General features: G+C 38.6%; 1 protein-coding gene across 1 annotated transcript in view; it reads right to left on the reverse strand.

The window, feature by feature from the left end:
• LOC125226809 (nephrin) overlaps positions 1–24,016 on the reverse strand; it is a 790,592-nt gene that overhangs the window by 23,960 nt on the left and 742,616 nt on the right. The window contains exon 15 of the mRNA XM_048130914.1: positions 5,095–5,177. Within this exon, the coding sequence (XP_047986871.1) occupies positions 5,095–5,177 (83 nt within the window). The remainder of the gene's footprint in view (positions 1–5,094; positions 5,178–24,016) is intronic.

Genomic DNA, 24,016 nt, shown 5'->3' on the forward strand with positions numbered 1-24,016 from the left:
CGGTGAAGGAGTCAACCTGCAACAGGAAAACGACGTGGTGGAACAAAAAACTAGAAAACCTCCGTAGATCTACACGTCGCATATTCAATCACTCGACCACGCCAGAGGAATGGAAAAGGTATGGTAAAGCTCTGACTGAATATAACAAACAAATCAGGAAAGCAAAAAGGAAGTCCTGGAGGAAATTCTGTGAGGAGATCGCCCAAACTCATAAAGGAGCGAGAATCCACAAGATACTCTCCAAGGCACCAACAAACTATCTCGGTCTTCTTAGGAAACCAGATGGCACATTTACGAACACAAAGGAGGAAACCTTAGAAGTACTAAGAACCACACACTTCCCCGGTTCGTATACAACCAGTAACAAGCTATTATGCGCCCAAAGGAATATTCAAATACACAGGGCACGAAATATAGACTGGAATTTGGCAACTAACATTTTTAGACCAAACAAAATTAAATGGGCACTTAGAAAGTTCCAGCCATTTAAGTCAGCAGGAATGGATGGAGTGTTCCCAGCGCTACTGCAGCACGGACAAGAACTCCTCCTCCCGCATCTGGCCAGAATATTCAGAGCAAGTTTTGCAATGGGAATAATACCAGATCAATGGACTAAGGTCAAGGTACTTTTTATACCAAAAGCAGGGAAAAAGGACTACTCACAGCCCAAATCCTTCAGACCGATCAGTCTAACATCGTTCCTACTTAAAACGATGGAAAGAATCATTGATCAGCACATTAGGACGGCATACCTGGCGGATAGACCGCTGAGTGTTAACCAACATGCTTACCAAAAGGGAAAATCCACGGAGACTGCCCTACTCGACCTGGTAGACAAGGTGCAGTCAACCCTAGAGGACAAGCAAACCGCTCTATGTGCGTTCCTTGATGTAGAAGGTGCTTTCGACAACACGCCCACAGAAACCATACTTAATGGTATGAAATCAAAGGGTGTAGACGAAACCACCACCAGATGGGTTCACAGCATGCTCTCAAACAGGGTAGCAACTCTGACGTTAAACCCGGTAGAGCATGAGTTTCATACCACAAAAGGGTGCCCGCAAGGAGGCGTCTTGTCTCCGTTACTATGGACCCTAGCAGTGGACCAACTTCTTGCAATACTGTCAGGCCAACATTATGACACACAAGGATACGCCGACGACCTTGTGATAATTATAAAAGGCCCCTGTCTATCTACATTATCAAATCTAATGCAAGGAGCTCTTAACACAATAATCAAATGGTGTAAAGAAAATGATTTGTCCATTAATCCGAGCAAGACAGTAATCGTTCCATTTACAAGGAAACGGGACCTCGGAAAACTAAAAGAACCAAAACTGAATGGACAAATAATACCATTCTCGGTCGAGGTCAAGTATCTAGGGGTCACTTTCGACCAAAAGCTGACTTGGAACCCTCACCTGAGAAACATCACTCAAAAAGCAAAGATGGCCCTGTGGTCATGCTGTCGAATGGCAGGAGCAAGATGGGGCTTAAGACCCAACATTGCTATGTGGTTATATACAGCGGTAGTGAGGCCCATAATCACCTACGCCTCCGCAGTATGGTGGGACAAAACCAACCAAACGACAGCAATACAAGCTTTAAACAGCCTGCAACGCACTGCTTGCATTACAGCAACAGGTGCCTTCTCCTCGACACCGGGGCGGCCCTCGATGCACTGCTTGACATTTTACCACTCCCCTGCAAGTGCAAAAGGAGTCCAAGCAGTGTGTCTACAGGATATGCACTCTAAATAGGCCAAAATGGCGCTCCCAAGCACTAGCCAAACTCAAGGCCTGGGTATTTGCAAATAAAACACTTAGCATGCCCACCGATGACACATACACAGAGTGCAACTTTACCAAACTGTACACGGTGGAAATACCTCCTCGAGACAAATGGACTAACGACCAAATGTACGTCGAAGAGGGAAGCCACATATGGTACACGGATGGTTCCAAAAAAGGAAATGATGTAGGATGTGGGATCTATGGTGAGAGACCCAAGCTCAGGGCCAGCGTCAGCATGGGCAGACAGGCCTCAATCTTCCAGGCAGAAGTCTTCGCCATTAACAGATGCGTGGAGATTAACCTGGATAGAAACCTAAGACACCAACATATCTACATCAACTCAGACAGCCAAGCTGCTCTGCTGGCACTAGATTCTCTAGAGTCCAACTCAAAGCTAGTCCAGAACTGTAAAACAAACCTAAACGCACTGGCCAACTCCAACAAAGTCACACTTAGATGGGTACCAGGGCACTCCGACATTACCGGAAACGACGAAGCAGACGAACTTGCTAGAAAGGGCGCAGACACACCCCTGATCGGCCCCGAACCGTTTTGTGGAATCACAAAACGAGAAGCATATTCTCTGCTAAATAACCTGGAAAAAGAAGGGCAATCGATGGGTGGAAGTTCGTGAGAGGACAAGAACACTCGAAAGCCCTAATAAAACCGTTCAACAGCAGATATGCTAAAGAGCTCATAGGGCTCAAAAGACACAAAATCTGCGCGGTATCCAGAATATTGACTGGACACTGCAAGCTGAACAAACACATGTTCCAATTGGGGTTGAAACAAGAGGCGACATGCAGGTTCTGCCAGGAAACGGAGGAGACTGCAATGCACATCCTTTGTTCCTGCGGTCCACTAATGTCAAAGAGAAGTATCTACTTAGGGCGGCAGGTACTGCAACCCTATGAGGTACAAGACCTTACAGCCCAAAGAATCTGGAATTTCCTGGATTCAACGGGCATAAGTAAGGATATATAACCACAAAGGGCCGTCACAATAGATCTCTCTTGGTCGACGTGACACACAAAGGCCCACTATAACAAACAATAACAATGTCAAGGAGCAGTGATTACTGCTATTTTTTATTAACCGACTTCAAAAAAGGAGGAGGTTCTCAATTCGACTGAATGTTTTTTTTTTTATTTTTTTGTATGTATGTTACTCGATATCTCCGAGAATCGTGGACCGATTTTCAAAAATTTTTTTTTGATCGAACGGGTGTAACCCCGAGATGGTCCCATTGACACCAAGTCGGGGTCTGATGATGGGATCTTGGAGAAATCGAGGGAACTCTTCAAATGTTATAGGCACATGTAATGTTTTTAGTGTATTTTTCAAAAGTACACCAGTATTTACGCCTGATGGTAATAATTTTATGTGGCTGAGCTGATGATGGAAGGTCAACTCCTCAATGGTTAGGAGTTAAAGGATAATTCTTTCACTACTGTACATATATTCGGACCGATACATATAATATCACTAGGAATCACTAAAAATCAACAAATAAATAAACTTTTTAACAAAAAATAAAACCGCCTTCAAAAATAAGCGCATTACAAAACACGGAGAAACTAAAAAGCAAAAAATAATAAACCTTTGAATTCAGATTTCTTATCGGATTGCAATAATCTAAACATCCAAATTATAAACAAATCAATTATTTTTGGAGTCGGGGCCAGCCTGGGTGGAGCAAACAGGAAATAACAAGGCGACGAACAGGTCTGGTACCGACTACAAAAATAATTGATTTGTTTATAATTTGGATGTTTAGATTATTGCAATCCGATAAGAAATCTGAATTCAAAGGTTTATTACTTTTTGCTTTTTAGTTTCTCCGTGTTTTGTAATGCGCTTATTTTTGAAGGCGGTTTTATTTTTTGTTATTACGCTAGATGTTGACTATGGATTTATAATGTTTTTGGTAAACACATGTATGCAATGAGCACTCTATTCGACTTACTTATTTCTGTAATATGGCGGAACAAACTAATGGCACGTAAAGAAGAGTTATTCCCAATATCAGATGACTGGGGGGGGGGGGAGGGGGAGGCTTTTAAGAGATGAGAATGCGATCGGATTGATGCGTGTGTCGCGGGTAATGGGCGATCGGCCGCACGCACAAATGGATTGCCGACTCAATATTCCAATGAGACTGACAGCCATGGGTTTTTTGGCCCCGTGGATCTGATACGATTTAGGTATTCGTTTTTGTACTTTGATAGTGATAGGCAAATTTAGTCCGAAGTGATACTGTGTGGTAAATAAAAAATCAGGCATATTATCATTTCATTTCATTATTATTGGTTGGTAATTAATCAGTGAAACAAGATTTGGAGAACCATCAATAGCTAAACATTTATGTATTTTAAGAATTTTTTTGTAAGAAATGAATATCGCGCAGTAGGATTTTGCAAACTTTTTTACCAGCGCCAACATAGGTACCGTATATTGCTGGATAATTCAAATAGGTGTAACTTAGTAGCTGTAGATTTAATGAATGTTTTCTAGTTGAATGTAGTCAATGTTCTGTTTAAAAACCGGCCAAGAGCGTGTCGGGCCACGCTCAGTGTAGGGTTCCGTAGTTTTTCGTATTTTTCTCAAAAACTACTGAACCTATCAAGTTCAAAACAATTTTCCTAGAAAGTCTTAGTAAAGTTCTACTTTTGTGATTTTTTTCATATTTTTTAAACATATGCGCACGCACTTTTTTTCCTTCAGGAGCGATTATTTCCGAAAATATTAATATCATCAAAAAACGATCTTAGTAAATCCTTATTCATTTTTAAATACCTATCCAACAATATATCACACGTTGGGGTTGGAATGAAAAAAAAATCAGCCCCCACTTTACTTGTATGGGGGGTACCCTAACAAAACATTTTTTTCCATTTTTTATTTTTGCACTTTGTTGGCGTGATTGATATACATATTGGTACCAAATTTCAGCTTTCTAGTGCTTACGGTTACTGAGATTATCCGCGGACGGACGGACGGACGGACGGACGGGCGGACGGACGGACGGGCGGACGGACGGACGGACGGACGGACGGACAGACAGACATGGCGAAACTATAAGGGTTCCTAGTTGACTACGGAACCCTAAAAAGGTAGGTAGCAAACTGGACGTATTTAAATAAAAAAATGGAATCTTAAAAATTTTAATGTTCGATAGATCGAGTAATTCCCGAGGTCGTGCAGATTAATACGAGCCTGTGTCTTCGTGAATGACACGTTGTGAAGTGTAGGACAGTAAACTAAGATTATAGATGAGATTACTAGATTAAGCCAAACTTACACTTGCTGGCGTGGATAGCGGCGCGGGCGCAGTTCGCGCAGGCGACGCTGCCGTTAGCCGACCGATGCCCACTGCTGATTCACCTGTAACAAAAAATAAGTGCTTAAAAATGTCCTTTGTGTAATTTAAGTGAAAATATTCAGTCTCGTCAAAAGCAGCGATATTTTGCAGGTCAGCATTCGTTCAATAATTAGGATTCTGGCAGGGTCGCCATGAAATATCGTCACTACTTTGATAAAATCTCGTATCTGACGCTGCTCCTTAAAGTTAAAACGCAGTAAGTCTATATGCATTCCATGCATCTTGCTACAATTTTCTTTTCATTGACAGACGAAGATACAATTTTTTTTAAAAGTAGTGACGATATGTTTAAGGGACGCACTGCAATGTTGAGCGATATCCTAGCAGGATCGTCATGTAGTCAGTATGAGGTGGAAGCCGTAAAAAGTAATGTCACTATAGTCGGTCAAATAATGAACCTTTATTAGTAAAATTATGGCTTTGTATGGAAGATATTTTTGACGCATTACATTACACCCCTGACAAACACCCAGAATTTGTCCTGAAATACCCTTTCAACAGATTTCACTATTTTTGTCACATTGTGTATTCTAATATTTAGTATAAAAGTTTGATAATTATTATCAATTTGTAACTAATTTAACCAACGCAGCAACGTTGCAGGATAGGACGGCGCGCTGGAAGCATCACACGACAGAGCTTCGAGTGAGCGTCTCCAGGGCCTCTCCGATGAACTGACATTAATGGCCAACGAATTAGTCGTTCGCTAATGTGGAAGTGGTTTTGCTCTGTTCTATATTTTAAGTAAGGGTGAAATACAATTCTCATACGTATGTATTTTTATATGCAGGTCATAGTGTCGTAGTTGATAGCATCGTGGGTTCAAATGTTATTTTAAACGTCAAACTTCGATGAAATTGTGATATTACACAGGTGGGGCAATCAAAATCGTTGCCAAGTTAGCTTAGTCTGTGTCGCCACGTGTCACCATTATTTTATTGATAAGGTCACCTGAGGTAAATGCGTAACGTGTAACTTCCGTGTTTTAAAAATCTTCGAAGCGTATATTTTGAAAATAAAACAATTCAATAGTTTTCTTTCGAAGGTATATTTACCACAAATCAACTTTTTATATATGAAATGAAATGAAATATTTTATTTTGCTAGAGACATAAGAAAGATGTTGCAGTCATTACACACATTACAGGATATCACGCCAACGCCATCGGCATGCAAAAAACACTAAAACTGAGTCTGTTTACATTTTTATCTACAGTATCATATCGTCACTCGTAAGTTCAATTAAAGCAAACGCCAAAATACGACTTTACAGGAGAGCGCAACAAAGTTTTTCTGTGAAATCGATCATAACTTTTTTGTCCTTTTCTGGCTCTGATTTCACACGTATATTTTGACATTTGTACATATTATTTATGTCGTAATAGTACTCAATAGCTTAAATATGTAAGGTTATCCCTATGTGGCATTCACTCACCAAAAAACATTTAATATATCCATATGGCAACATTAATCACTCGACAAAATATGGCCATTTGTCGAAATATCATTAAAAAGCGCCGCGCCGCGGAAAAACGTCGCGATTCCAGATTGGATAACGGGCGATTTATTGCGTGTTAATATTTGTAAATTGGTTGACAATAACAAGTAAGCACGGTGATGGCGTGGGGGCCGATCCTGTTTTTTTGCAATTTGAAATGGTTTTGTACCGTTTTAAATCTCAGGGTACGTAGCCGAATGGGACAAACGCTCACGAAACGAAACGCTCGTAGATATCTATCTCTATCGCTCTTGCGTAATGGCGTGACAGAGCCAGACTAACTTTCACGACGTTTCGTTTTCGTTTCGCGTCGCAGAAATTCCATTCAGCTACGGCACCAGTTATCAAAGAAGATAATATCAAAATGACAAGAAGAAATTCACATCAAACAAACTTTGACACAGACCTATCCAACTGAACTGCCTAAGAGTTTTGAATGATTCACGGTTATTTTCATTAGACTTATATTGACCGGGATATCCGTGATCATGATGCATGCAACTGCGTCGAAATATCGGGAGCTCGACAAAAATCAAAAAGGTAATCACGGTCTATATCCCGGTCAATATAAGTCTAATGAACTGCCTAAGACCGGAGGAAATAGAAAAATACGATTCACTCTTAGCAGAAGGTAACAGGATTTAAGGGAAGACAGTATGACAAAGTCTCATATTGACGTCAATCTGGATGTCTAGTTTTGTCATTTTGATAGTATCGTTTTTAATACCATATGAACCTAAGGGTTAATACGGCTGTGAGAAGCAATCAGCTTTATATTGGCTTATGCCATGCAGCAACTAACAGTTGAAACAGTGTGTGTAGCCAAATGGACAAACGAATCACGAAACGCTCACGAATCGTGAGCGAATCGTCAATGAATCGTGAATGAATCGTGAGTGAATCGTGAATGAATCGTGAGCGAATCGTGAATGAATCGTAAACGAACCGTGAATGAAATGTGAGTGAATCGTGAATGAATCGTGAGCGAATCGTGAATGAATCGTGAATGAATCGTGAGCGAATCGTGAATGAATCGTGAGCGAATCGTGAAGCGTTTGGGCATTCGGCTACGCACACTGGAGCTCAATTCATAAAAATAACTACTTATGGTATAGAATTTGCTTCGATTGCCCTTGTTCGATAGTCGTTTTGTATTTGAGTTTGACTTCTTGAACGGGAATTACCTAAATAAGGTTAAAACCGTGTCAAGTAATTGATTTATTTTTTGATAATGTTAGGAACTGATATTGTGTAACTTGCTCTTTTATGTACAATAAAGATATTATTATTATATTGATAACTTTTTACTACCTACTTACCATTAAATTCAAGACAATATTATGATTTAAAAAAATCTACGGCTGTCAATACAGATCTGGTCCTCGCCTTATAATTATTGTTTTAATAAATCATCATCCTCCTTGCGTTATTCCGGCATTTGCCACTGCTCATGGGAGCCTGGGGTTCGCTTTGACAACTAATCCAAAAATTTGGCGTAGGCACTAGTTTTACGAAAGCGACTCCCATCTGACTTTCCAACCCGAAAGGCAAATAGACCTTATTGGAATTAGTCCTGTTTCCTCACGATGTTTTCCTTCACCAAAAAATTTCTTTTAAATATCTTATTCAAATTATTAAAACTCAATAGGCCACGCTGTAGCGATATCGAGCGTAGTTTTTTCCCAATTTCCGGTGAAAGCAAATTGGATGCGTAAAGATTCGTACTGATAACGCGAGGGGAAGGCTACGATTAGTCGATGGCCTTGTTTCTTTCTGTAGTTACGTCTACTACTTATTGTATCAGTAGTGGCACTGTGAGTAGTGTCAAAAAACGCAATATTGAAAAAGGAATAAATTTAAAAGTGGAAAATGTCTGCCCTGGGTGAGACTTGAACTCACGGCCTCAAGTCCCACCCAGGGTGTACCCTTGTTTCGCCGACAAACTTTTCATCGAATATCATTTCATCGACAACAAATCATCGAATGTTTAGTTCGAGTAAAATTGTTTCGGGTAATATTGTTTCAATTATTATTCAATTGAAATTTTCTTAGTTATTATAAATACTATTCAACTAATATTTCTTCATCGCTGATTCATGTCAAAGTACTTCAAATAGCAGAACTACAAAACGTCGCAATTCATTTATTCGACGTATTATTACAAAACTTTCTCATTTGTCATGTCGATTTTATCGTGGCACATCACATGCATCCATAATTAAACTATGACCATTGGCTTAAATCCTATATTAGAGTACCAGTAGGTTTAGGTTAGGTTAGAATTGCGATGCTACAAAACGATGAACGGGTTTTAAAGTAGGTTTAGGTTAGGATAGAACTGTGACCACACACAAAAACGACCAGCTTACAGAGTAGGTTTAGGTCAGGTTAGAACTGCGACCTACACGACAACGAATATCGTTTAAATTATGTTTAGGTTAGGTTAGAACTGTGACCACACACATAAACAAATAGTTTGCAGAGTAGGTTTAGGTTAGGTTCGACCTGTGATTTACACAGAAGCAAACGTATTGCAGAGTAGGTTTAGGTTAGGTTAGAACTGCGACCCTACACATCAATGAACGGTCTATACATATAGTAGGTTTAGGTTAGGTTAGAACTGTGACCACACACAAAAACAAACAGTTTACAGAGTAGGTTTAGGTTAGTTTAGAACTGCGACCCTACACAACAACAAACCTTTTTTAAAGTCGGTTTAGGTTAGATTAGAACTGTGGCCAAACAAACAGTTTATAAATTGTACAATTTTAGAAGAAATCATAATTGAAATAATATTATGCGTAATGAATTGTATTTAATGTAAAACAAAATGAAATGAAAAGACACGAAATGAAATACCACGATATAAAGTATACTCGGAATAACTTATCTACGAAGTAAAAGTCTACGGTTTAATTTTACTTGTGTCGATTGTTCTACGATATGAACTGTCGATGAAATGAAATTATTTGAAACGTTGTCTTTGAAATAATATTCGAACAAGTGTCTGTCGGCGATTCAAGGGTAAACCCCCACCCAGGGCAGACATTTTCCACTTTTAAATTTATTCTAAGCCTAGTGGCATCGATTGCAGACGTTTCTGCTAATCAGAAGTTAAAAATTGAAAAAAGGTTCTTGAAATCACTATTACAGCCACAATGGTCTCAAACGCCGTATATTCTGTTGGCGCTTAAGTCATTTATGGTCATTTTCACGTTTCAAATACTGGCTGGACAAAAAATATTCAATCATAAAATCTTACGTTTTCGTTTTTTATAACCCCTTAATTGCTGTTAAAGAGTAGAACCACAAAATTAAAATTTTGGCCAGGTTGCACTAGCCGTGGTCAGAAGGTAAAAATAATTTTAATTAATCGCGTTCGACCTGTACGTGACTTTAAATGTTATCACTCATTGAAACCGCCGCATGTTAAAGTTCATTCTCTAAAATAAACTGAGCATTTAAGTGAAAGGCTTGCCAAGATGAATCGCACTCTTATTTAGCAGGGCCCCGCGGTGTCCACATAAATTAGCGGCCCGCGCAGATTTATCTCCCGGAAAAAACCTGATTAATCGCTACATTCAAAGGCGCCAAGTCATGGCAAGAAATAATTAATAGCGAGCTAATGTGGCTCGAGGTTGTTTAAATTGCTTGAATTTATAAGATAGTGCACCGGAAATAATTAGGAGTTTTGAAATGGATTTGGTGTCTTGGCATTATGCTCCTTCAACCTTGCATTTTCCCGGCGTAGCGCCAGGGCCCGCTTTCCTGCTCAGTCTTCTCCACTTCGCCCGGTCTTCGGCATCCAGAGGTGTGAGATTGTTCTTTTGCATGTCCGCTGTCACGAAGTTCAGCCAGCACTTCTTAGGTCTAGGGTAAACTCGCCTCATTCGGTGACACGCCTAATTCGGTGAAACAACCAAAAATCGTCTTTCGGAATAGTGCTTCAAAGCTTGTATCACCGAATTAGGCGTGTCACCGATTGAGGTGAGTTTACCTTACCGGGCCTTTTGTTGTTAGGTGTTGAATTAAGTAAGGTGTATTAACATTTTCATTTTCACAAACCACAATACAAAACAGCTCCGTTACGGATTCAAATAGGTAATTGGACGAAATACCCTTTCCGAGGTCCGATACCAATTATTTAAAATCAATAATCGCATATTGCAAGCATTTCCAATTTTTAATTAATTTACGATACAATGCTTCCTCGGTGAACGTCGCGGAGTGTATTGAAAAATATTTTGAAACAGAAGCGGCGATGTATTCATGAATATTGATGTATTCGTGAATATTCAACGCGGCGACACTCGGAATTGAAAACAGGAAGCAAATTCAGACTTCACAATATCATTGTATGCCTATATGCACTATGCAGTTCATCATCTTCTTCATCGTCATCATCATCATACTAGTCGAAAGACATCTAGTATATAATGCTACCCGTGCAGTTTAGTCCGTAGCAATGTTGATCGAATAGGCCAACCACCAGCTTACTGCAGATTTTTTTTCAAGTTACTTTACTCGTAGTACCTACTTGTCAGTTCTTTTTCCTCTAGTGGCCGTACGCGTCAGTTCTACACACAATGTGGCTGATTTACAACTACACTGGCTTTTGGATTTTGGCCTCGGCTTCCCTCACATATCTCGCAGTAAGACTTCTTGAATGGCTTTACGTGATGCAAAGAGGTTCGGCACTAATTTGCGCTAGTCCATACATCAGAGTCAGATTAAATAGTCAGTTACTTAAGTCAGAACTCGCAGGCCAGAGCGTAAGTTGTGCTAGACCGCGGCTCCTCATTCGCAGGCGAGAGCGTAAGGTGATGGGTCGGGTGACCTCCCCTACGAACAAATGTCTATGAAGGAGGAATCGCTTCACTCTGTAGCATACTGTACACGTATATCTTATACCTTTAAACGGGCAATTCTTGTACATTTATTTATTTATATATATATATATATATACCGACGATCTCAGAAACCGCTCTAACGATTTCGCTGAAATTTGTTATGTGGGATTTTCGGGGGTGAAAAATCGATCTAGCTTAGCCTTAGATCACGAAAACGCGAATTTCCGAGTTTTCATGCGTTTTTCTTTCGCGTTAGTAAACGCAAAATATGGTCGTTAATTTCGCCGATCGCGCATCGGCTGGGTGTAGCTCAGTCGTAAAAGGTTGGTCTAATGTTCGCAAGCGCATCGCTGGTGTCAGGGTTTCGAATCCCGGAGAGATTTTTTTTTTGTATTTCTAAAAGTTTTTTTTTAAATCTAAAGACGTGATATAATGAAATAGAACCGAGCGAAGCTCGGTCGCCCAGATATTTATCATAGTTAAAAGAGTATCTGAATACGCCTCCAACAGCGGCCGCGGCCAGTGGCCGGCCAGCGGAATCCACTCCGAGTTAGCATAAAACACGTCAAACCTATCGCCGCTCAAAGCTCCGATGCAGTCGGCTTTTGGGACTAATACTCCCGCATTTCAATCACAAATACACTAATTTTTGAGCACACTCTGCAAAATCAAACTAGCTGGAGATTCTTTATGCAACTTTTTGATACAAATGCTTTTAAGCCTAGGCGAGAGACTGGCAAGGCAAGCTGTCAACTGCAATGTCACAATTTCGTTTTCTTTTAACCCCTTATTTGCCAAGATTTGCGCTGTAACTCGAGTAGTTTTATGTGCTCTGCCTACCCTTTTATAGGATACAGGCGTGATTGTAATGTATATGTATGTTTTTAAGCTATGGACACCTAGTGATGGAATGTCATTTACGATATTTCAATCCTTGGTACACTAATGTTTGCACACACTGCATTCTGCAAAAACTAAGTAGCTAACGTGCTGGAGACTATTTTTGTCACATAGACACAAACGCTCTTAAACTTTAGATAACACGGTGATGGAATGTTAGTTTCGAATATTTGTTTCACGATGCAGGTTAGTTTTGGTCTGATGATACACCATTGTCAGGTTTAAAACATAAAAGAGAGTAAAAGCATAGACAATGAGACAGTCTAAGAACGCGCATACACTACACCACACATAGATGGCGCCACAAAATAATGTCTTGTAGCTTTCGATCATACTTGTAGATGGCGTTAAGTGTCATTTATGACATAGATTTATGTCTCGAAAGTGACACTTAACACAAAAAAATGTATATTAGAACAGTTTACAACTTATATTATAAGCAGAAGGAATTGAAAACAGGATACTGATTTATACTATTGTAATATTAGCCAAAAATTGGTGAGCATTAGACTCTTTCGTTCGTCGCGACATCTATTGACAAGTAGCAGTACTGATAACTTACGCTAGTTGACGCGTGATTGACGCTAGATGTCACTATAACTATGCCTATACAAATAACTCGCATTTACTGATGTATGAAGTTAAAACTCTTCCCTTATTCTTCTATGGTATGCACTTAAATGTGTTTTTACTACTATTTTTCCTTCGATATTCCTAATACTCTTTTAAACGTCTAACGAGACAGATAAGATACTCCACCGTCCAATATCACTCGATTGATTAAATTAAGATTATCGTCCGTTGTAAGGGAAACGATCTCATATCGAATCTAATCTTGCTCCGAATCACGGCGAGCACCGGGCGATACAATTTTCTTCTGAGATTCTTCAGATCGAATCGGACAATGTAGACTAGTGTATTGTGCTGAGATTGAACGAGATACATTAGGGAGCTGCACCTGGTTAAAGATTCTTGTGTATTTGATATAAAATGTCTATCGTTAATAGGTTTTTGTTAATCAGCAGGGTTAGCACATGATTGCCTCGAGAGTATGTCGCCGCGAGATAGACTACCCGTCCTTATGTAATTAATACAGTTAGAAGAAGACGTGTGATCTATCTCGCGGCGACATACTCCCGCGGCAATCATGTGCTAGGCCTACAGGACGGAGACAAAGAATACTGATGATTAAAAACTTCGAAATGTGAACGCATTTGGAGCGCTATTTCGGAAAACAGCTTTCCAGATTTACGAGTAAGCTATGAGCTATCGGCTATAAAATAAGCGCGTTACAAAACACGGAGAAACTAAAAAGCCAAAAATAATAAACCTTTCAATTCAGATTTCTTATCGTATTGCAATAAGCTAAACATCCAAATTATAAACAAATCAATTATTTTTGTAGTCGGTACCAGACCTGTTCGTCGCCTTGCTATTGCCTGTTTGCCTGCCCCACCCAACCATACACAGGCTGGTACCGACTCCAAAAATAATTGATTTGTTTATAATTTGGATGTTTAGCTTATTGCAATACGATAAGAAATCTGAATTGAAAGGTTTATTATTTTTGGCTTTTTAGTTTCTCCGTGTTTTGTAACGCGCTTATTTTTGAAGGCGGTTTTATTTTTTGTTAAAAAGTTTATTTATTTGTTGATTTTTAGTGGTTCCTAGTGATATTATATGTATCAGTCCGAATACATGTACAGTAGTGAAAGAATTATCCTTTAACTCCTAACCATTGAGGAGTTGACCTTCCATCATCAGCTCAGTTGATTTTTAGTGGTTCCTAGTGATATTATATGTATCAGTCCGAATACATGTACAGTAGTGAAAGAATTATCCTTAAACTCCTAACCATTGAGGAGTTGACCTTCCATCATCAGCTCAGCCACATAAAATTATTACCATCATACGTAAATACTGGTGTACCTTTGAAAAATAGACTAAAAACATTACATGTGCCTATAACATTTGAAGAGTTCCCTCGATTTCTCCAGGATCCCATCATCAGACCCTGACTTGGTGCCAATGGGACCATCTCGGGGTTATACCGGTTCGATCAAAAAAAAAATTTTGAAAATCGGTCCACGATTCTCGGAGATATCGAGTAACATACATACAAAAAAAAAATAAAAAAAAAAAAAAAAAAAATACAGTCGAATTGAGAACCTCCTCCTTTTTTGAAGTCGGTTAAAAAGTGATCCTTCACTTCCACTTGAAAAAGAGTAGACAAACAACGTGCAATGAGGAGGCACACTGACTTTTTATCCCGCCAGGCGGCGCCTGTGCAAGTGTCTAGGCATGTCACTGTCATTCATATGTGAGAGACAGAAAAAACATATCATCTTCTCGCTCTCACGTATGGACTAATAGGGTGGTGCCATTTGTCATAACCTTTGAGTGTGCCTCATTCTGTCATCGAAAAAATAAAACCGCCTTCAAAAAAAAAGCGTGTTACAAAACACGGAGAAACTAAAAAGCCAAAAATAATAAACCTTCGAATTCAGATTTCTTATCGGATTGCAATAATCTAAACATCCAAATTATAAACAAATCAATTATTTTTGTAGTCGGTACCAGACCTGTTTGTCGCCTTGCTATTTCCTGTTTGCCCTACCCAACCATACGCAGGCTGGTCCCGACTCCAAAAATAATTGATTTGTTTATAATTTGGATGTTTAGATTATTGCAATCCGATAAGAAATCTGAATTCGAAGGTTTATTATTTTTGGCTTTTTAGTTTCTCCGTGTTTTGTAACACGCTTTTTTTTTGAAGGCGGTTTTATTTTTTGTTAAAAAGTTAATTTATTTGTTGATTTTTAGTGGTTCCTAGTGATATTATATACTGTATCAGTCCGAATATATGTACAGTAGTGAAAGAATTGTCCTTTAACTCCTAACCATTGAGGAGTTGACCTTCCATCATCAGCTCAGCCACATAAAATTATTACCATCAGGCGCAAATACTGGTGCACCTTTGAAAAATACACAAAAAACATTACATGTGCCTATAACATTTGAAGAGTTCCCTCGATTTCTCCAAGATCCCATCATCAGACCACGACTTGGTGCCAATGGGACCATCTCGGGGTTATACCCGTTCGATCAAAAAAAATATTTTGAAAATCGGTCTACGATTCTCGGAGATATCGAGTAACATACATACAAAAAAAAAAAAAAAAAACATTTAGTCGAATTGAGAACCTCCTCCTTTTTTGAAGTCGGTTAAAAATAGACATTGATGGCTCGATTTCGTAGAAAAGATATCAAGAAAATTAAAAAGTAAAACATCAACTCATTAATCTTAGAATGTGTAATGACCTCAAAAAGTATACTATTATACGCTTTAAGTATTTACGTTACTGTTCATTCAAACATCGCTCTCTTTTAAGGTTCGACCCCATTTCTTATCACCTCGCACACGCCTTTTCCCAGGCTTTTCAATTGATACTGAATACTATTTTGTCTGAATACGAAGTTTTACAGTCTTCTTCAAAAGTTTACAGTAGGAGATTGTGCCATCCAACCATCCATCAACTATCCATAATCACGGGTGATTTTGTAGTCGACATCTACCGTTGAGTAGCGAAATGATTAGTGCTGCTATTTATCAATAGATGTCGCTACAAACGAAAAATCCAATGCTCAACAGTTTTCAGCTAACAATATTATTACCGCATTTAAATAGGCAAGAGAACCGACCCAAGTTTGCACACAAGAAAACCGACCGAATTTATATCGTTGAATTAATATTCTAGAATACATAAACAAAACCTAAACTTCCCCAGTTCCGCGGTAAACTTCTAGGTAATAATAATATCGAAAGTTCTGCCACAAACTCGTACTGCTAATTAAAATATGTCTGAAACAGTTTTCCCGACTTCCCCAACTAATCAACGTGGAGAGACTGTCGCGTGTCGACCCCCTTAAAGGGATAGCGGAGATATGAGGTTCCATAACCCCGGTTTTTATTGGGCGAGAACGGCATTCATTACCTGGCGATTTATGGCCGGGCCAGCGGTCACTATGAATATAAGAGGTCAGGTTTTATCCTTTCTAATAAATTTAATTCGCTGGAATATTGGACGGTTTTGATTTGAGATTTGTAGTAAAATTTTACGCTTTTTGGCGATGCAAAGTTATTGACCACTCTGTGATATTTTATAACACCAAACTGAAGGTGATGTTCGGATGTCCGCTGCTGCTGCAATTCTGGTTGTTTTTTTAACAGGCCAGCGGTTGCTATGAATATGAGTATGAGGTCTGGTTTTATTCTTTTTATAATAATAAATTTATGTCGTTAGGAATATTGGACGGTTTATATTTGAGAAGATTTTGTAGTCAGTTATATGTTTCGTTCGAAAGTCGATAATTAATCAGATTGATTAGTATTAAACATACATATTTTTAAAATCAATAATGCGGTGCCAACTACGCTAGCGACAGTATTGACGCGACGGTATCTAGTATCATAGACTACCTTTACTTAATGTACTTATGTCATTAATATGCTTAGAATTACAAAAAGACGTGTCATCTTTATCGAGTTGAGATACTGCCGCGCCTATTATGTGCTAGCCCTGCCGATTTAGATTTTTTTTTTATGAAATAGGTTTGCTAAGGGAAGCCTAAATTATATGCCTAATTCTACCACAGTTAAATTTGGCCTTGAAACCGAATTCTACCGCCATAATCATAACGATCGTTTAAGGTAGATTGTAAAAATTCGGCGCCGGCAATTAAAAAGCCGTGTAAATCAGTTTAATGTCCATCCGTACGTGTTCGGAACGCGTGTTATAATAATAGGCATTACGGCATTATTGCGCCATAACTCTCCCGCGCGTAAAATACACGGCTCAGGTGGTTTGTGACCACAGGGAAATATAAAAGTAACTAGTTAACCGACGAAAAGTCTGTGAGTAAGTTTGGGATAGGCATCACTTAAGGAAAAAGTGTCCATACATACAGTTTTTTTCATGAAACCGGGGTGATTTTGTAGGGTGTTGTCGCCACCTAGCGTCAAGTAGCAGAATTATCAGTACTGCTACTAATCGATAGGTACATGTCGGTTCGAACGAAAAATTAATGCTCAACAGTTTTTAGCGAATACCGGTTATAAGGGTTAATTGGTACTACATCTTCATATTAAAATAGATAGATTAATAGGGACGTAAATTACTGACATATCGTCTACGCTGTCAGATCATTTTGGAAATCAAGCATTGTCTTGCTTGAAAATGTTACATACCTACATTTAAAAATAGAAAATTATTTCAGTACTGGAGAAATGATCATGAGCTCAAGTCTCTTCTAAGGCAGTAATTTTCTGCTTTTTAATGTAATCTAAGGTTATCGCGTTTCTGCTTGCTAAAAATTAGAATAGAATAGAATAGAATAGAATAGAATAATGTTTATTCCGGCAACACACATCATTGCATTACATAAGAACAAATAAAGTACAAAGAAACAATTATAAAATCTAGAAGAAGAAAACATTACAAACAGATGAAAAGAATATGTGAAGCTGAAATGGTCTCCACTCAGCAATGCAGTTGGCACGGCTAGGCGTTGCCAACGGCGCTGGTATTCTGTGGAGCCAGCGAGGAGTGCGGGACGGATTAATGCTAAGTACATAATTTTGAAATTACTACAGCTTATAAAACAGCAAACTATGTGCTATTCTTTTTACTATGCCCTCTCTGCATTGCAAATCTGATGGTAGAGTAATTGCCGTACGGATCGAGGAGTTAAGTTCGTCTCAAAGTGTCGTTAGTGCGCCCGCATGCGAGTCGTTAATTACACGTCACGTCGCCTTCGGGAGCTGTCGCGGTGTTCGTGTCTCAAATCTGAAGTGTATTTTTTGTACTCGAAATAAGTCAATAAAAGCGGCCCCCGACCCCGGCTCGTACCAATGTGTTTTTCGAAACTTATGTGCGAAATGTCATTTGATATTTAATAAATGGGCATTTCTCAGAGCGTTAAATTTTTTTTGATTTCGGTGGCAGCATTTTTAAGTGATTCCAGTGAAAGTCACATGAAATTTTGTCAATTTAAATAGAAGTCGCGGATTTCTACCAGAAACAAAGAAAACTCATGCTACGCTTACAGGGTCCAGGTAATAATGCTGCCACCGAAATCAAAAAAGTTGAAACGCTCTGAGAAATGCCCAAATAATAATAAATATTATAGGACATTCTTACACAGATTGACTGAGGCACAGTATAAGGATATATCAGTAGTTAATCTCCGGCAGCGGCGGCGCGGTCGTTACTACTGCGCAAGGTCACGCAGGGTTGTACAACGTTACTATAATCGACTTCGTACAATGTAAGTTGTTGTAAATCTAATAGGTACTATTAACTGTAAGTAGGTTTTAGTATAACAATACCACGTCATGACACCACATTAGTCAGTATTGAAGACACAAAAAATCATTATAAATATATTACTCTCATACGCGCAATAGTAGATTGTGTAACAATAATTGCAAAAGCGTTAATTTAAGTGTTCATTTTATATGTTTTCTCTAGAATACACCCAATCCATCACAATAAAAAAAAGATTCGTTTGAACTAGAAACGTAGGTACCTACTGTCCTACTCGTATTAGTAACTGTGTATGGCGCTATGCTAGTACCAACGCTCTTTCTACCTTTTTATCTAATAAAGATTCAAGTACGTATTTGTTTCTTAAATACTGACGAAATCATATTTACATAAAATGTTTGAATAGATGTTTGCACAATATTTAAGTAGGTACCAAACTTTCGAGCTAGATAGATCGCAGCATCTACCTAAATGTCGTTACAGATAAATCCTTATTGATTTTAATGTGTCATTCTAGCTTTAAATCTCACTTTTACGCCATTTACGTAAGCAATAATGTACCTAACACTGCAAATATATAACAACCACTTACTTTTCTGGGTGTCTAGGAATTCTAAAGAATGACATTTCCGCATTTTGAGAACTTTCCATACACCCATAAACACTACAGTAACGAAAATATGTCTTCGGTGCTGACGTCATTTTCTCCCGAACTCAACACGTCAACACAGCGCGCAAACGCGGCCCCGACTGTCCAGCCCAATAATCACCAGTTTCGCATGTTTTCGCCGCATGCGAGGGGTGGGAGGGGGACACACCGCGCGGCGTGAAGTTTGTAAGAAGAGTTATTACTGGTTTTATACTGTGACTGAGGCCCACGGTAAGCTCAAGAAGACTTGTGTTGTGGGTATTCAGACAACCATATATTTATAAATACTTATATACATAGAAAACATCCAAGACTCAGGAACAAATATCTGTGCTCATCACACAAATAAATGCCCTTACCGGGATTTGAACCCAGGACCGCGGCTTAGCAGGCAGGGTCACTACCGACTGAGCCAGACCGGTCGTCAATTTAACAATATAGGACTTATACAACGAATTGAAGGACGGATTATAATTTAAAACGAATGGAGGGGGATCATTGACTCTCGCCCAAATCCCTCGTTAGACGTCTCAAAGCCGTAAGCCGTTTGAAGCCTATTCACAAACATATTATGCCTAGACGCTAGACGACTGAGACCTATGATATAATAGAGAATTATGTGACTGTGACCTAAGATGTATTGTGTGGTAGTGTATGAAGCCTAAGTAAATTATGTGTGGTGAAATAGGTATACAGTGTGTAAGCCTTATACGGGCGATAAATTAAACCAGACATATAATTCATTAGTATTATCATTAATTTTAGAGGTGGATTTAAGTTATAACCTTACAAGTTTTTATTTGACCCTTGCCACGTTGCGGATTTTCATGAACTGGGGGGTTACCATGACGTACTAAAGACGTTCAGTTTAGGTTGAGAGAAAGGGACACAGCTATAGCAGTTACATAGCTCCGTCCCTCTCTCTCAACCTAAACTGAACGGCTTTAGCACGTCATGGTAACCCCCCTGGACTAATTTCTTTTACTTGCAAGGATTACTATTTGACACCCATCGTCGAAAGTCATCGAATGTCAGTGATGTATATATGTATGCCTAGTAATCACATGATCTGCCTAAATGCCACTGGCGGGTTTTATTTGGTGAAATCACGAAATGGCGGCGTTTCGTGACATGCCTAGGAATTTCATGATCTGCTTAAACGTCACTGGGCAAATCGTTAAACGGTGAGTTTTGAACGATATGGCCAATGTTACTAAGCCAAATCATGATTTGGCGCCGTTTCACGATATGCCTAGGAATCTCGTGATTTGGCGGATTATTCGTTCGGCCGCCGACATATACAAGAGAAAATGATATTAATAAAAGTGAAAATAATTATACTGGACGTGATAAATTACTTACAACAAAAAAGGATGAAGGATTGGGAAAGGTGAAAATAAAATGAAAATAACGGGTATTATTATACATTCCACGAAGATTGTTTCAGCAAATGCTCAGTTAAGCGTTTCATGTATACCTTCCAGAGATGCGATTTATTTGAAATAATTCTATTTAAAATGCAAATACAAAATGCAAAATACCTATTTTGTATTTTGCATTTAAATGCCTTTTAGTAAAAAACATTTTGTATTTTATTTGAAATACTTTTTGAGATGTATTTTGCATTTTTAATATGCATTTCAAAATGCAAAATACTTTATGATTAAATTAAGTTTAGCCAACATTACCAGTCAAACAAAATGTGAACGAATGACGCTTGTTTTGCCGAATTTGACCGATAGAGGCGCCTGCTAGCCATGCGCGCCTGACTGACTAGTGTCAATTTGACACTGTCAATGTCAAACGAAAACGAATATTATCTATGGAAACTGACGCCGACGATTTAACGGATTTATTGTTTGCTGGACTGCTGGTGCTGAGTGCTAATGACTGATTTTGATTTAATCACCTACCTACTTTTAAGTGTTGAGTTATTATTCCTATTGTAAAAATCCTAAGCTAAAGAATGAAAATAAATAAAGAGCATTTAGGTGATATATAGGTATGAAATATAAGAACTAGATGCACAATCAACAAATTGGAGCCATGGCTCTCTTTTCGTTAGTCTAGTTTTTTTACATTATTTAAGTGAGTAGGTATAATAGGTATAATAATACCTAAAAATAGTAGGCGATCAATAAATTCTGTTATGTTATTAATAAATAAAATAACATAACATAATTTATTGATTGCCTACTGATAAATATGACCAAAATGTCATTCATTACTTTCATTAGGTGCCATGTTATTAGACGTTTTTGTTCGGCATTGTGACTTTATTTCTCATGATTATTAATACCGAAAATAAATAAAAATATCTGAGATTTGGTCAAAAGGTATTTTATTTTCAAAAAGTATTTTGAAAATACCTATTTTGCATTTAGCATTTGAAATACAAAACTCAAAACTATTTGGTATTTTGCATTTGAAATAGTAAATCTGAAAAGTATTTTGCATTTTGTATTTAAATGTTTTTTTAAAACCATTTTGTACATCTCTGATACCTTCCTTATTAAAAAGTGAATGTGGGCACATTCTACACTTCTTCCTTTTGTTTATGTTTACCTCCTATAGAGTGCCAATATTGTAAATTTTGTGCGCGGTACAAATCACCAGTGCTTGGGGCGCGAGGAGCGGGAGGGGAATGTGTTTAGCGCGCTGCGATTGGTCGTTTCAAGGACGGCAGGCAGTCGCGCCAGATGAAAAGGGAGTCGCGTAAATAGCCAGTGTAAGTTGACCTATGCCGGCTCTGAATAAATTATAAATATGACTTATTTGTGGAATGTAATACCGTCTGTTTTTAAATTTGATCTTCTTGTTACCTTTCCACACCATTTCACACTACAGGTGGACATCTTTAAGGCATCAAAATACCCTTTTTCAATTTTTTTATTGCGAAAAACACGAGCTGCTTTCGGGTCGGTTATTTGGTCGTTACTGATCGGGCACGGCGAGCGCCCGTGCTTATATCATGGCAAATAGAAGTAGGCTGGTGACCGCAAGTCGTCTTGTAATGGATGTCTATAGGGGTTGGTCTGTGGTTTAAGATTGGGAAATTTTGTAGGAACGTTTCCATCATGCGTATGTACTTGCACTTTTAGTTAGTACATATAAGTAGGTATAGTTACGGCGAAAATGATGTTGTAGTTAGTACCTCCCTTAGTGCATAGGTAAACATAACCCTGGAATCAATGTTACGATGGTTTCTGACGGTAGTCTTAGCAAAAATCGGTGAGCAATATTAACTTGTGCCTACCCATTGCCTACCCGTTATAATTTAACGTCGTCATCGCGTCTCGAATCGAAATGAGATCGAATTGAAGGCCGTATTTATTTACTTAGGAAATTAATCATTTCGTTGAATAATTCGAATTGTTTCGGAGGTAATTTGAGACTAGAAGGCCCCTTGAAACGGTTAGTAGGATTACATTATGTTAAGAGCACATATTGAAGTTAATATTATTAAATGTATCCTTTTAAATGTAAACCTTTATCCCCTTAAATGTAAACTGTCATGACACAATGCTACGTGAACGGCAGCACTTGTAAAAGCTACTCGCACTAATACCTCCTTATTCATAAACGTTCTCTAAAGTTTATCAAGCCGATAAAGTTCGTTTGTCCCTTTCCGACGTATTGGTGTAATAGAAAGAGACAAACGAACTTTATCGGCTTGATAACTTTAGAAAACGTTTATGTATAAGGGGATTAGTGTTTTAATAATCTAACCATGGAATTTAAACTTTGAGAAAACACCCGATATAGTAGACCGATTTCCACCAAACATGGCTAAGAACAGTACCGACTAATTCGGATTTCAAACAAAGAAAAGTAAATCTAAATCGGTTGATCCGTTTGGGAGCAACGATACCACAGACAGACACACACACAGACAAACAGACAGACAGATAGACAGGTTACAATGCGTCGGGGGTTAAAAAGGAGGTCTATCTCTAACAATTGTCTGATATATGCCGAGTGAGGTTAGACTTTCATGAGACATAATCAAAATGGACATAAATTAGCGAAAATGACCATTTCTCTAAAAAACGACATCCAAATGAAGGATATTTTCTTTTGAGAAAATTAATTTCAAATGTTTGGATAAGATCCTTTTCCTTAAATATTGTCGCTTATCTATCGCCAAAAACATTACATTTTATATTGAAAACATGTATAGGTATAGGTAATTAGGTACTATCATTATAGGCTCACAGAATCAGGTTCGGCCACACATTGGGCGTTTTGATAGCGCAGCGTTAGCGGAGCGGAATGCGAGCGTATTCACACATAACACAGCGCGCATTGTGAGCGGACTTGTCTGAATATGGATTAAATGTTAACCATTTAGCTATAATTGTTTTATTCCAAAATGTTGTTCTGATTTCTTATGTGTAATTCAATACTTTTAGAAGTTTACAGTTGCAAAATATAGGCTTAGAAGTTACCATGTGCAGAACGCGCGCGGATCCGCTTTGAAAACGCTCGCAATCTGCTCCGTCTGGCGCACCGCCATCATTGCGCTACGCTAACGCTGCGCTTTCAAAATGAGGATGTGTGGCCGAGCTTTAAAGGCGTATAATTATAGATGTCAAAATATTTTTTTTTATGTGCTCTT

This window comes from Leguminivora glycinivorella, chromosome 6 (assembly GCF_023078275.1).
Source record: "Leguminivora glycinivorella isolate SPB_JAAS2020 chromosome 6, LegGlyc_1.1, whole genome shotgun sequence".
NCBI classification, from domain to species: Eukaryota; Metazoa; Arthropoda; class Insecta; order Lepidoptera; family Tortricidae; genus Leguminivora; species Leguminivora glycinivorella.